At 35.9% G+C, this 14,068-nt stretch overlaps 3 protein-coding genes across 4 annotated transcripts in view; 2 read left to right on the top strand and 1 right to left on the bottom strand.

Moving 5' to 3' along the window:
- Window positions 1-12,882, top strand: part of LOC105225168 (trafficking protein particle complex subunit 11) — a 43,834-nt gene extending 30,952 nt beyond the window's left edge. For both annotated transcript variants that reach the window (XM_011203510.4, XM_049459335.1), the window contains exons 13-16: window positions 9,125-9,645; window positions 9,708-10,571; window positions 10,634-10,828; window positions 12,236-12,882. In XM_011203510.4, the coding sequence (XP_011201812.2) occupies window positions 9,125-9,645; window positions 9,708-10,571; window positions 10,634-10,828; window positions 12,236-12,262 (1,607 nt within the window). In that variant the 3' untranslated portion in view covers window positions 12,263-12,882. The remainder of the gene's footprint in view (window positions 1-9,124; window positions 9,646-9,707; window positions 10,572-10,633; window positions 10,829-12,235) is intronic.
- On the bottom strand, window positions 5,082-5,967 carry LOC105225166 (trypsin alpha-3). The gene has a single exon (XM_011203507.2). The coding sequence runs from the start codon at window positions 5,922-5,924 to the stop codon at window positions 5,148-5,150; it is 777 nt and encodes a 258-aa protein (XP_011201809.2). The 5' UTR covers window positions 5,925-5,967; the 3' UTR covers window positions 5,082-5,147.
- On the top strand, window positions 6,286-7,244 carry LOC105225167 (trypsin alpha-3-like). Its single transcript, XM_011203508.3, has one exon. It carries the CDS (start codon window positions 6,338-6,340, stop codon window positions 7,163-7,165), a length of 828 nt encoding a protein of 275 aa, XP_011201810.2. The 5' UTR covers window positions 6,286-6,337; the 3' UTR covers window positions 7,166-7,244.
- Window positions 12,883-14,068: the final 1,186 nt, after the last annotated feature.

The raw sequence follows: 14,068 nt of genomic DNA, 5'->3' as shown, positions 1-14,068 counted from the left end.
GCTTAGGAATAATACAATGAAGTGGTACACGAACCTCTCGAAAACGTTGGAGGGAATTTGCGCAGGAGTCGCAGGACCACGCACCGAACTCTCCATACTTATAGATACTTTTTCGAGCATATTCCAAGCAGAGGCCTTTGCTTCGATGCATATAGATAAACCTCCAATGCAACCATCGCAATTATCATATATTTAGTCAAGCGGCACTCAAAGCGATCTCTGCCTACGAGATAAATCGCTATTGGTGCAGGAGTTTATAGAACGATTAAACATTCTATCAGATCGTAACCATGTGCACCTTATCTGGGGTAGAATGAACTCGCTGATGAGCCCGCCCGCTTCACAGCATCCACCAACATGGTAGAATACGAACCTTTCATTGCGGTTAGTCCACATGCCATAAAAGAGCTGTTCCGCAAGGATGAAGGAGTGGGTAGGAAAAGGTATTGACAACAACTCTTAAGGCATGCGCCATGCCAAGTTGCTAATGGGTGGTTATAAATAAATACGTAAGCAGCCTCCTATGGGATAAACTCAGACTACTTATCGCCTTCTACACTGGTCATTATAAACTCAAAAAGCACGTATATAGCATGGACCTAGCTTCTTATGCGAATTGCCGGTTCTGCAACGTGGAGCCTGAAACTCCAGAACGCCTACTAATTGACTGCACAGCTGTCTGTAGATGCAGGATAAAGGCTCTTGGATCCAAGTTTCAAAATTAGTATCTCACAATAACACCTAGCAGTTTATTGGAATTTATCAATATGCTAGGGCTAGGTGAGTCGTTGTAACTTAGGGGTTAGAGGGCACAATAGACCTTAGATCGCTGAGCAATCCTCATTAATTTATCTAATCTATACGAATTTTGGCTGGACTGAAAAAAGTGTCTAATAAGCCTCAGAAAGACTAACAGGTTTCATGTGATGATTTTTCTATAATGTAACATAATTATGCATTTAAGATACTGAAAAAATGTAAACTATCTTTCCAAGTTTTGATCGTTTCTACTTGGAAAAGATATTAAGGCAGGCTGTCCAATCTTACAAAAGAAAGAATTGCCAAAGGCCAAAGAAGCGCTGTCAAAAATGATTTTTCGGAGCTTTGCAAGTAGAGAAGAAGTAAAATTTATTTTTTTAAGTAGTTTGCCTTTTATATTTCGGGATTAGAGAACAAAAACATGGATTCCTCGAAAATTGCCAAATTAAATTCAAAATATTATCTATTAAGAGCTATATTTTTACATGCCTTTGAACCAATTGTCGAAGCACTTTTACCACTCTGATTGAGGTATCTCCAAAGCATGCGTTCTGAACACATCAACCGCCTCTTAAGGTGTCGAAAAACGTTATGAACAGGAATGAAAAAAGTCATTCGGTGCCAAGCATTACTAAATTATGGAGAACGTCTCATCAAATCGATGTTTTGAGTGCTCAAAAATGCAGTTGAGTCAGGCGATGTATGAGAGCTCGTCTTATCGTGGTGAAGAGAGAAAAACAACAGACAAGCAAATGTTTACGTTGCCATAGACATGTTTCGAAACACCGTTATCATATTCTTTTCACATTTCTCTCGACCAATCGACTCGAGCCTTTTTTTGAACAATTGAGAGATCTAAAGAAAAACCATTTTTTCTACTACAAAATAATCGAGCAATATTAAATATATTACGCTGGTCCCACTAATGCCTATAGTTGTCTAAATCACACGAAAATGTTCACGATTGAATATTTTAAGTTACTATAATCAGCACAAACATTGTTCGTATGACAAAACATTTTGAGTATGTACAACAACAAAAAAATGTCGCACTTTGCAACACAATTGTGAATTGGCAGTTTGTAATTGGACTACTTTTAGGCGTCTCTTGATATATTTTGCTTCTATTCACCACAACAAATCGAACATGTAGTGGATCTGTAACTATATTCGTGCCAAAAGTTGAACGTTTATTTAAGAAAAACATCTACAATAGTTTTATGCAAAGCATTGCCCATTTGAATCTATAACATTTTCCCATATTTCTGGCAATTTCTGGATTCCATACCAAAATAAATGCGCCGGTTTGACGGTCATGAATGAATCCAACCGATTTTTTTTACCGTATTCCAGTAAAGGCATTCTGCATCGGCCGGAACAAATGGCACTCCAAAGGGACATTAAGTTGAGTGAGACAAAACTTCCTAGCGGCTGTTTTCCAAATAGTTTTCAATCCTTCTTGCAACATAAGGCAGAGCATTACCATGATGGAATATTATTGGCTCGCTTCAATTTGTTGAGTTGTCGGTATCGTCCTCATTAATGGTTGCGTCTGGTTTTAGACGCTCATAATATAGCATGCACTTCTGATCCAAGTAAATACTGAGCATTACCTTATCGTCATGGATATTCGGCTTACCGTTGATTTGGCTGTTTGGCCAGCTTTCACATATGATTTTTAACATTTAGTGTTGTTCTAATGGATCCATTTTCATCACTACTCACAATCCGCTGTTCTTTTTCTTGCTTTTGGGTGTATCCGACACCTTTGAATGGTTTTGAAATGGCTGCTTGAGTTTGGCAACAACCTTCGTCGAATATTGCTTCCAGGTACTCTTCTTCAAACTCTTTTGGCCGTCGAGGACGTTCTTGGTCTTCCAAACCAAAATTACCAATTTTAAATCGTGCAAACCAAAATTGGCACGTTCGCTCAATTAGACCAGGTTCACCATAAATTTTCACCCAAATACACTGAATTCGGGTAGGATTTTCTATATATTAAAATAATGAAGAACACCTAACTGCTAAAACACTTTTCACACAGTTATTTCCGCTTATTGGAACAAGTCTCTTGACACTCCGTACGAAAGTATGGTATGTGGTTATAGATCCAACGGAATTCAGAAACATTTCTGCTTCCAAACCCCGAAGTTTTACTTCGAAAAATATGTCATTTTTGTTGATCTTCTCCAGTGTCGCCAAATAATTAAATTCATATCCGATTAAAATTATTGTCCAAATAAAGAATTTTTTTGTGTGTAAGTTTACAGCTATGGCTTTTCTTTTATTTTTTAGTGAAAATATAGCACCTACTTGTTTATAAAAAAAAAAATTTATTGAAATTGGTAAAATAAGCTAATTTTTATAAATTTTCAAAAATTATACTAAAAAATATCAACTTTTCATTTTTTGATGGAAAAAAACTTTATGTGCTTTGCCTTGCTTAGCCCTCTTACTGTAAAAAAATGAAAGTTCCGAGTCTGTACTTTCAATTAAAAAAAAAACAACCGCCAATTACCGTCCCTTTTAGTAACATCGATTTTAATTTCAAAAGTCACTTCCAATATTTTATACAAATGGTCAATAAGACAAAAAATGTAGTATACTTTCAGGCTCTCATGTAAAGGGCAAGGAAATTATTGTATTACACAAGCTTCTTTTTACAATGCTGGATGGTAAAACCACTCAGATGGTGACACATACCACTGCAGCAGCAGTATGCTACATTTGTGGAGCGAAACCTACTGAAATGAACAACTTAGAGTTAGTTTCCATGAAAACAATTAAGCCTGAGGCATGTGAATTGGGAATTTCATTCTTACATGCTAGAATCAAGTTTATGGAATGCATTCTCCATATAGCTTATAATTTACTATTTCAGAAATGGGCTGCAACCTTCCAAAACAAAGAAATTAAAATACAAAATAAATTAAAAATACAAGCAGCCTTTAAAGATAAAATGCGGTTGCGAGTTGATTTTGTTCAACAAAGTACAGGAACTTCTAACGACGGGAACACGTCAAGGCTTTTTTTTAAACCCACAATTGGTTGCGGATATTACTGGCGTCAATGAAGACCTTATCGATCGATTCAGGATAATTCTTCAAATAATTACATGTGGCGAAAAAATTGATAGTGACAAATTTAAATTATACTTATGCCTGTTACTGTGCACAAAGTACTAATGCCAGGAAGCCAACAACAAAGACTACAGGAAGTATCGATTGATGTTTTCGAGAAAGTATGATCGAATTTAAACAAATACTGATGTCTTCAACAGACTTCTTATAACTTCGGATCTTTACATAAGTAGCTTAAGGCGTCATTCGAACAAAATTTCTTTAGAACTAGATCCCATTGTTAAAGATATGGTGCTTGCATAATATTACAAATAAAAACTAACACAATTTTTCCCCTGTTACATATTCAATTAAAACATTGCATATTATATTGGATTTTTATCAAGGTAAAGGTATAAAAAACGTCACTTCGCGTTTAAGTTTAATTTTTTTTTCATCAGGAGAACTCAATTAAGAAGTGTCCCGAATTTCAAGTCCCTAGGTCCAAAAATAAAAATTTTGGCAATTGCAGTTATATGGGAGGTGGGTGTGGCAGTGGGCGGTTTTCCAAGATTTTTTCAAAATTTCTTAATTTAGTCCAGAGAAGTGTTTCTGCAAAGTTTCATTGTTGTACGACCACTCCTTCTATTTTTTTCCAAGAAATGTATGGAGCGGTGCCACTGTGCGCCGTACGAAAGTATGGAATGTACCCTTGAATTCAGCATCATTTCTGCTTCCAAACCCCGAAGTTTTACTTCGAAAAATATGTAATTTTTGTTGATCTTCTCCAGTGTCGCCAAATAATTAAATTCAAATCACTTACTTATGGCCGAGTAAATAGAAGACCAAAGTGAGATAAAACCATATTATCTCATATTGTTTTAAGAACGATCTATTACAGTATTTGGTTAGAGGAACACACTTACTCAAAACACAGGAACAACAGAGATTGGACCTGTTTCAAACAGAAAATATAAGATAACGTTTTCAAAATCACAATTTAAATGCCAGAGCGTGATCTTCAACTCAGTTGACGATACGCACGTTCGTTTCGTCACCATTTAAATGGTAGTCAATTTTTGTAATACATATTCCAAATACATTTTCGAAGCTTCTTCATGTATAGTAATTTTCTAAAAGTAAAAAAAATCGCCAATCTGCTATATTATTTCAGTCTCATTTTATTTGTATTAAAGTAACTATATGATTATTTTGATACAATGTAAGTAATAGAGATATTATTATATTTATTATTATATATATTCCCGATAAACCAACCTATGCTAACTTAAATTTAACGCATTATTATTGATAAATTTTCATAGTCTCCTAACAGTGTTTGTACAGTACAGACATAATCCACTTCTTAACCATATTTAATCTCACATAGACACCCGGCGAATCGGCGCGACCACATTCACGCCCTTTACCCCACGACACAACACCGACAAGGCGACCGCGCGCCACTGCAGGCCCACCGGAATCTGCCAAACATGCATCTTTTTCACCCGGCACCGACGCACAGAACATCGTGTCGCTTACATTACGATAATCATCATAGAAGGCTTTACATTGCGCCTGCTCTAAAACACGAAGACGCACCGTGTGCATATGATTCGGTGGTAGGACAGCATGTTCACGCGTGAGACCCCAACCGGAAACGGTTACATATTCGCCTTGTGCGAGCGCAAAGTCACCGATTGCTATCGGTTTGATATTCACACCTTGTAGTTTCGTATGCAGACGCATAATGGCCACATCATGCTCGAATGTGCGATTATTATACTCGGGCGGTACGAAAACTTGTTCAACTGTACGCCGATTTTCCACATCAGACAGCCGAGTATTTCCACCTCGCACAACAAAATCGTTCGGCGAATTGTGGCCGATGCAATGAGCTGCCGTTAAAACACAACGTGGCGTCACCAGCGAACCACCACAATGGAAGTAGCGATTCAAACGTATATTCACCAAATGTGGCACTTGTTCGATTCGTGCCAACTCACCGCCGACTATGCGTCGTTCACGTTGTATTTCGCTAGTTGCCAGGTACGCCAAAGTCCTTTGAATGAACAATAACAAGATTACCGTAGGCGAGAGTCTCATTTTGGTGCGCTTAAAGTACCGCTAAGCTCATTCACAAGTGCAACTCAACTAATGTAAAAAATATACAACAATTCTGTTTTTTATAATGCCTAACAATTAAATAAATATTTACTGCCAAGGTCAATTTGTGTAGGCCTTGTAATTCAAGTTCCAAAATAAATATTTCCCAACGACTTTACAAGGCTTAATGCCAGTTGTTGAGCGCCGAAGTGGAAGTGGATTATGTAAATATGCTCTCTCAATGTAACATAAGCAATAAAAATAAATAAATAGCGCTTTACAACAACAATTGAAGATCATGGACGCGGTAGCTTGAAAAGTATAAAAGGTTGACGGAAAGGCCAGACTGTTTTCTTTTACTAAAGTGCCATTGAAATACTGCTGAAAGACATAGAGTGAAAGTTGTCGGCCCGATGTCGAATCATAAAACGTGCAGTTTCGGCATTTTGCTAATTTATCTAGTTCTATACAACTATTTTCCACACATTACTGCCACAAATATAACGATCGCCGATCAAGTTCCGTCATTAACGAAAAGCACCATAACCAAGAAGATCATCGGCGGTGATTTCGTAGCGTTACGGGGCGCACCGTTTATGGTGAATCTTCGTCGGGATGACGAATTTATATGCGGTGGCACTTTATTGCGTCACAATTGTGTGCTTACTGCTGCCCACTGTGTCGTCGGCACGTCTGCCTCTCGCCTCGACATACAAGCCGGTTCAACGCTACTCTCGAACAGTAGCCAAAGGTCCGCTGTGCAGTCCATTTTCATACCGAGGCAGTACAGGAAAAAAACGAACAATTTTGATGTAGCCATTTTGCGTTTGGACACATCTTTGACGGGTCAGCGTGTGCAATTGGTGAAGCTCAGTAATGCCTTTGTGAGACCGGGACAGCGTGCACGTGTTTATGGTTGGGGTAACCGGCGTGAGGATGGTAGGAGTGCTGTGGGTTTGCGCGCCGCTGTAGTGCGTGTCATTAGACGGAGCAAGTGCAATCGCGAGTATCGGCAAGACGGTGAAGACGATTTAAGTAGAACAATGTTTTGCGCTTCCTTGCCGGGCATAAATGATTCCTGTGCAGGCGATTCTGGTGGTCCATTAATGTTTCGCGGTCGACAGTATGGCATCGTTTCGTGGGGTACTGGCTGCGGTCGTGCGAACTATCCTGGTGTCTATACGAGCATTAGAGCTGTGCAACCGTGGATTAATCGAATTGTGGCACAACATTGTCAATAGGAATTAATTATTTGCTATTAAAATATATTATCCTTTGAATTAAGACTTTTATTTTAGAATTACTTCATGAAATATGGCAACTATTAATTGTTAAAATAAATGATTTGATAATGAATGGTAATCGCAAGAGTTGCAGTGAGCTCTTTGCTTCCAGCAGGGCAAGCTTTCTTTGATTTTGGGAGTTCAAACATGTTATTGACCTATCGGCGTCCATGCTGTATGGTTAAAAATCTTATTTGATGCCAGCTGTAGAAGCTGTGCGAGATCAAGACTTAAACACGTGGGAACTCAGACTTTCATATATCTCTCCCAGCTGGTGGAAATAGAAATTAACCGCTTAGGCAAGTTTGTGTTGGTCAGGAGGCGCTTTGCCGACTTATAAGACCGGATACAGAAGTTCTACCTTTATGGCTTTACAAAAGGACTGCATACGCGATCCACATCTTCTTCGTTAGGAATATCTAAAGAAAGCATATTAGAGGTAATATGAAGTCTGTCGCAAAACAACGAACGCATGCCAAACAGCTGAGAATGTGAATAGATATTTGGTTCTGATACTGTAGGAGTCCATCATGCGAAACCTTGACTTCGCGAGATTTTTAATATCAAAAATGCACAACGCAAACTGCGGAGACCAATCGATAAATAATGTTTCGATTGCCCTAGAGTTAAAAATAAAAAGAAGACGATGAGCAACACACGAGTTAACACAAAAAAAATTTCATGGAACGGCTACATTAAACAAAAGCGATCGTAGTCGAATAGTAATGAGCTGGCATAAATAGCGAACAAACCAGGATTGACTTGAGAAAGGTTTTGGTGTGTGTTTCGTGGAATTAGTAGGGAATTATCATCTTTGAGGTGTTCTCTTAAAGCCAAACACTTAATTCAGACCTGTTCCGTCAACAATTGGACTGTCTAAAAGTAGCAATCGCCCAACACCAGGTCACATACAACGAAAGTGACTCGACAAAAGCTTCGGAAGCTACATATGTTTGCAGGTTCTTCTTGGTAGTTTGGACTTAACGCCAATTAAATACACCTGTATATGGAGATTAGCTTTGCTGGTGAAAAATTTGCCTCTAAAGAAACTTGGGAAAGCGACTGGTACATTTTATGCTCCCAACACGAAGGTTTTCCAAGAGAGTATCCAATATTAAATTACCTTCAAATTGGCCACATATTATCAAACAAAACGGAGTAAGTTTGTCCTTAATCTGATCATTCTGGTGATCTATTTCAAGTCGGTTATCATGGCGCGATAACGGTCGCCATTGACGATTACATTCTCACCGGCATCATTTATGAAAAAATATAGACTGATGATTCCACGGGCCCGCAAACCACACCAAACCGTTATTTTTTCGGAATGAAGTGATAGCTCTTGAATTTCTTCATTTTGCTCCAAAAATTTGGGTCTTCTTGGAATTTTTTAAGAACCCATAGAGCGAAGTGATGTCACTTGAGAAGGTCGATTGGTTCCAGTTCTTGCACAAATCTCGACGTAAAATGCGCCAAGTCGTTCCATATGGCAGTCCGAGTTGCTGTGAAAGGCGCAGAATCAGTTCTCCACGGTATTCGTGTGCACGCTCAGCTACGGCGGCTATATTTTCTTCACTGTGTGCTGGACGTGGTTTATTCGGTCCAAGATGGGTGATGGTTTTACGAATAGTACGCTAGGCCGATTAAGATCAGCGAAGCGTGAGAAACACATTCTTTACAGAACGTGAATTTTCGTAATAAAGTTGAACGGTTTGTAACGTAACGTTGGTCAGAGGAAATCTTTCGTGATCCGTCAAAAAAGGCTATTGAAAAAAGTACATCTACTTGGATCACCCGTTAACTATGCTAAATAAAACTCTGAATTAAATGTAAAAATAATTAATTTTTTTTTAATTAAACTATTCGCTCTCCAATCAATGAATTAATTATCTCTCTCTCTCTCTCTTTCTTTACCAGTATTTCTTACCACAGATCTATCGCCCGGTCGCCAGAAATTGCATTCGCACATACAAATCGACACTGGCGAATTGTCCATGCAAAGTTCGAATTCAGTGCTTTACTATGTCTTCAGTTTGGTAGAGACACCAATAGCGCTACAGCAAAAGACATCCTATGTCATTGACATACAACGTCCAAAGACAGCGACCGCCATGACACAGATCGATAGTGGCACAACCAGCAGCGTGGAAAATTCGCCCGAAAACGTACGCAATTTCATTCCTCCGGTGGATGTGCAGCCGCTTACGGTCTCAACACCTGTCCAGATTGAGTTCCTCGACGAGAGTCGACTACGCAAAACGCGCGAAGACACCATCAACATCAAATGTGAGCTCGACTTTCGGTTCTCTGCACGTTTCTACACGCTTAGCAAGCGACCGCTAACGAAGGTATATCGTGGTGAAAATTTCCTACTACGCGCCAATATCGAAGTGCGGGCACCGGTCGATATTGACATACTCGAAACGTACTTCATTTGTGTAAGTGTTTCGAATACATTTTTACTGTTCCATTAAATATATATAATTTTTGTATTTTTCAGGATCACAACTTGGTGCAGTCGACTTACAGCTTTAAGAGGAAAAAGTTTACGCAAACCTACCGCAATCGCGACAAACTCGAGGACGTAATCGTGCTACGTACGAACGCCACAACCAGCGATTGGGCCACTGCGAAAGATTTCGAACGCACCAAAAGTGGCGACATACAGTCGGAGCTCTTCAGTCGTTCTAGGCATGCGCGCAAACTCAGCGCCATTAAGAATATGCAGCGCGACGCGGTTGTCGGTGATGCGACCGACGTAGTCGCCAGTGCGCACATGAACAAACACCTCATGGGCAAAATACCGAACAACATGACAATAATAAATAATAGTGCCGGTTCTACGAATTCGCTGTTGGCGCCCAACAATGCGATGACTGCTTCGGGTTCATCGTTTGATGAGAAATTCAACTCCACAACGCTGGAGGCGGCAGACGGTGTTGATAATTCGACAGCGTTGTCGGCGACGGCTCGTGCATTAAATACGCGTGTTGTCTTCAATAAAGCAATAGAAGCGATTCAAGTCACCGGTCACTGTCGTGGTTTCTTCAAACGTATCGTTACAGCCGAACCTGAAACGCAAGCTACAACAACAATACAACAGCAACCCAATTTCGGTGTTTATTGTATACGTTGGCGACGTAGTGGCCATAAAGAAGAGAACGAATCGAAATTTCTCATACAAGGTCTGGAGATCGAGGAGCCGCCACTGAATATTTACTGCACCATTGAGGAGAAAATGTTCGTAAAAATGCCTATGACCTATAAAGTTGTATTACGCAATCCCACCTCGAATGTGTTGCATTTGGTAGCCACCCTAAGCATTAGCATAGCGGATAATTTTATTTGCTCCGGACACAAGCAAGTAAGCGCAAAAGTACTCAAACATGTCATAGAGTGAAAATTATTATTTTTTTAATCTTTCAGCTCGATATCTCCATTTATGCGTACAGTGAAAAGGAGCTGGTCTACAATCTCTACCCACTATGCGTTGGCTGGGTGAACTTGCCCGAATTAACAATAGAATACAATATGAAGGCCGATCCCGGCAAAGACGACTCGCATAACAATGTGCTCAGCGAACTGGTGCAACGCTCAATACCGAAGAAGGTGTTTGTATTGGTAAGTTAATACCAACATAGTTTCAGAAAAGCAGCTACAAGCTTTGTAGTTGTAATAATAAGTATTCCCAGATATTTTGCACTCGCTTTATAAGTAATTTTTCCTTCGTCGGCGAAAGCCAACGAATTAAAGTATGGTAGTTTCTTTCGAATCGTCTCTACAGGGCGCAAGATCAATTTAATATGTGATAAACGTCATGCGAGACCTATTATAGGTTACTTATGTTGGGTATATCAGTGCTAAATCTACATGAATCCATTAAAAGAAAAACGCAAAGCATTTTTTGTGAAAAAAATTACTCTTCAGAGTGGCTTATAGATATCATTCCATGAGAAATATATCAAGAAGGTCATGTGATCAAGTCAATCGGTCTAGCCGTTTCGGAGAAGTTTTCTTCATCGACTCTGAAATCAACATTTCCAGAAAAAACTATTTGCCGGTTCAATCTCAAATAGAGGGTATTCTCAAGTACGTGTATATAACTTGAGGCCAATGATATCAATATCATTCACGTACGGCAGCAGCTGTACACTCTGTACCTTCTTTATTAAGTTCTGCAGCTTGAATTATTTTCTCCAGCAGCAGTTCGAAGAAGTCGGACGATAGGGAGTCGCCTTACCTAAAACCCTGAAACCTCGTTTGGTATGTAATGGATCGAAGAGATCTTTTGGTACTGCTTAACGTTGGTTTGCACAGCGTTATTAGTTTTTTGGGGATGACTACTGTTGAGCAGTATTAAACTCTCCCCAAATAAATTTGAAGTAAATAAATTGACAGTCTTTGATAGGATATAAGACCAGAATTGTCATAGAAACGGATACAAACCCTTTGAAGGAATGCATAACTCATAATTCGATGTTGCTTACGTGATTGGTGTGAAAAAAAAATTTTGAATGGCCGGACAGCCGGGTCTATGTAATTGAAACTGGCTGCGATTTTTACCTAGCCATGTAGTGCTAACCCGACAGTGTTCGTCAAAATTAAAGGAGGAAGTTTTTTGGCGTAATCAAACCAACAACAACGACATATTCAGAAGCTTATAGAGATATTTTGCTCAACATGCTGCCTCTAAGGGGGTCGAGTAGTTCGGAAATCTATGTTTTTGTCCACGCAATGTCTATGACACTGTCGAAAGCAATTGTTAACGATGTAAAACACGAATCAATTCCGGTATTCGATTTTCTCAGTCGAAAAGTTATTAATAAATTTTTATTATTAAAAAAAAATATATTATTTATTTACCTTTGCAAACCTATTAAAAATTTACAAACAATTTCGATTTTTTCTACATCCTTCAATTAAATTCAAGTAAATAATTTCCACATAAAACATTTGCAAGTGCTCTTTATTGTTACTAAAAATTTCTTCACTTTTTTGTTTACAAATTTCTTTTTCTCCCTATTGCAGCCACCGCTGAAGCAACAGTTGAAATAAATAAGGATTGCAGTGTAATTAGTGTGCGGCGTCAAGGATCTGCTGTTTAATATTGTATTTAGGCTAAATAGTTCCAGAATGTCGAGAATACAGTGTTTAGATATGTATACCAACAAACTGATGAAGGAATATGTATGTATAACGGTTTTGATATTCACAAACAAAATGGATATCTATTTTGAAAACTTTGTAAAAAAAAACATAGAAATTATTGAAATTTAGTAATTCTAAAGCAATTTTACTGTAATGTCTCTTAACCATTGTTTAAGTGAGGAACTACACAAAAATTATGTATGTAACGGCATAGATAACATTTAATAGACATCTAGTGTTACAGTATATTTTACATTACTGCATAGCATTGTATTTTCTTATACACTTATTATTTCGTATTTTTTACTTTTTTCCTGTTTTTTTTTCGTATGGTTTTCGTGTGAGGGTAATACATATTGCATAAAGTGTGCTAATTAAAATACATTAATTATTATAGTAGTTTTTTAATGGTTATGATACAAACGTTCGTACTAGCATTATAGTGTTGTGTATAACTAAAATTAATTTAAATTGTAACTGTGTTAAAGAAATCTAAATACACATTATTAAAACTATAATAAATAGAAGTGTTGATGTATTTTATTGCATTGGTTGGGTGTATATATCATCTGATCAAAATTGACGCGGACTGACAAAAAAAAAATATAAAAAAAATATAAAAAAATATAAAAAAATATAAAAAAAATATATAAAAAATTAAAAAAAAAATATAAAAAAAATATATAAAAAATTAAAAAAAGTATAAAAATATTTAAAAAAAAAAATAAAAAAAAAAAAAAAAAAAAATAAATAAATAAAAATAAATAAAAAAAAAAAAAATTAAAAATAAAAAAAAAAAAATTAAAAAAAAATATAAAACAAAATATAAAAAAATAAAAAAAATATATAAATAAAAAATAACAAAAATAAAAAAAATAATCTAAATCTAATGCGTAACAAAAATAAAAAACTATAAAAAAGTAAAAAATATAAAACAACATAATAAAAATATATGAAAAAATATAAAGCAATATAAAAAAAAATATGAAAAGATATAAAAAAATATGAAATAAATATATAAATAAATATAAAAAATAACAAACAAAATAAAAAACTATAAAAGAAGTAAAAAATATAAAACAACATAATAAAAATATATAAAAAATATAAAACAATATAAAAAAAAAATAAAAACAATATTAAAAGAAATATTAAAAAAAAAATATTGCAAAAAATATGAAAAGATATAAAAAAATTAAAAACATTTAAAAAGTATAAAAAAATATAAAAGCAATATTAAAAGAAATATTAAAAAAAAAAATATCGAACAAATATAAGAAAAATATAGAAAAAAAAAAAAAAATATATATAAATAAATATGAAAAATAACAAAAATTAAAAAGCATATAACAAAATATAAAAAAAAATATATATAAAAAAACTAAAAACAAAAAATAAATAAAATAAAAATGAAATACTAAATATAAATCAAACAAACATAAAAAATATAAAAACAATCTAAAAACATATTAAAAGAAATAAAAAAAACGAAAAATATGAAAAAAATAAAAAAATATAAGAAAATAAAAATAACAAATAAAAAAAATTAAAAACAAAAAATATATAAATAAAAACAAATTTAACATAAAAAAATAAAAAAAAATTAAATATAAAAATACAAATAAAAAACATTTTTGATAAATTATCGCTTTGAAATTAGGCTTCTGAACCAATACAAGTAAGTCAATGTTTAATACAATTTTCATACACTAG

The sequence above is a fragment of the Bactrocera dorsalis genome, chromosome 5 (assembly GCF_023373825.1).
Source record: "Bactrocera dorsalis isolate Fly_Bdor chromosome 5, ASM2337382v1, whole genome shotgun sequence".
Lineage (NCBI taxonomy): Eukaryota > Metazoa > Arthropoda > Insecta > Diptera > Tephritidae > Bactrocera > Bactrocera dorsalis.
This window is presented reverse-complemented; position numbering and strand designations above follow the sequence as displayed.

Coding starts and splice junctions, on each gene's coding strand:
- LOC105225166 (XM_011203507.2), bottom strand. CDS start 5,924: ATGAGACTCTCGCCTACGGTAATCTTGTTATTGTTCATTCAAAGGACT.
- LOC105225167 (XM_011203508.3), top strand. CDS start 6,338: ATGTCGAATCATAAAACGTGCAGTTTCGGCATTTTGCTAATTTATCTA.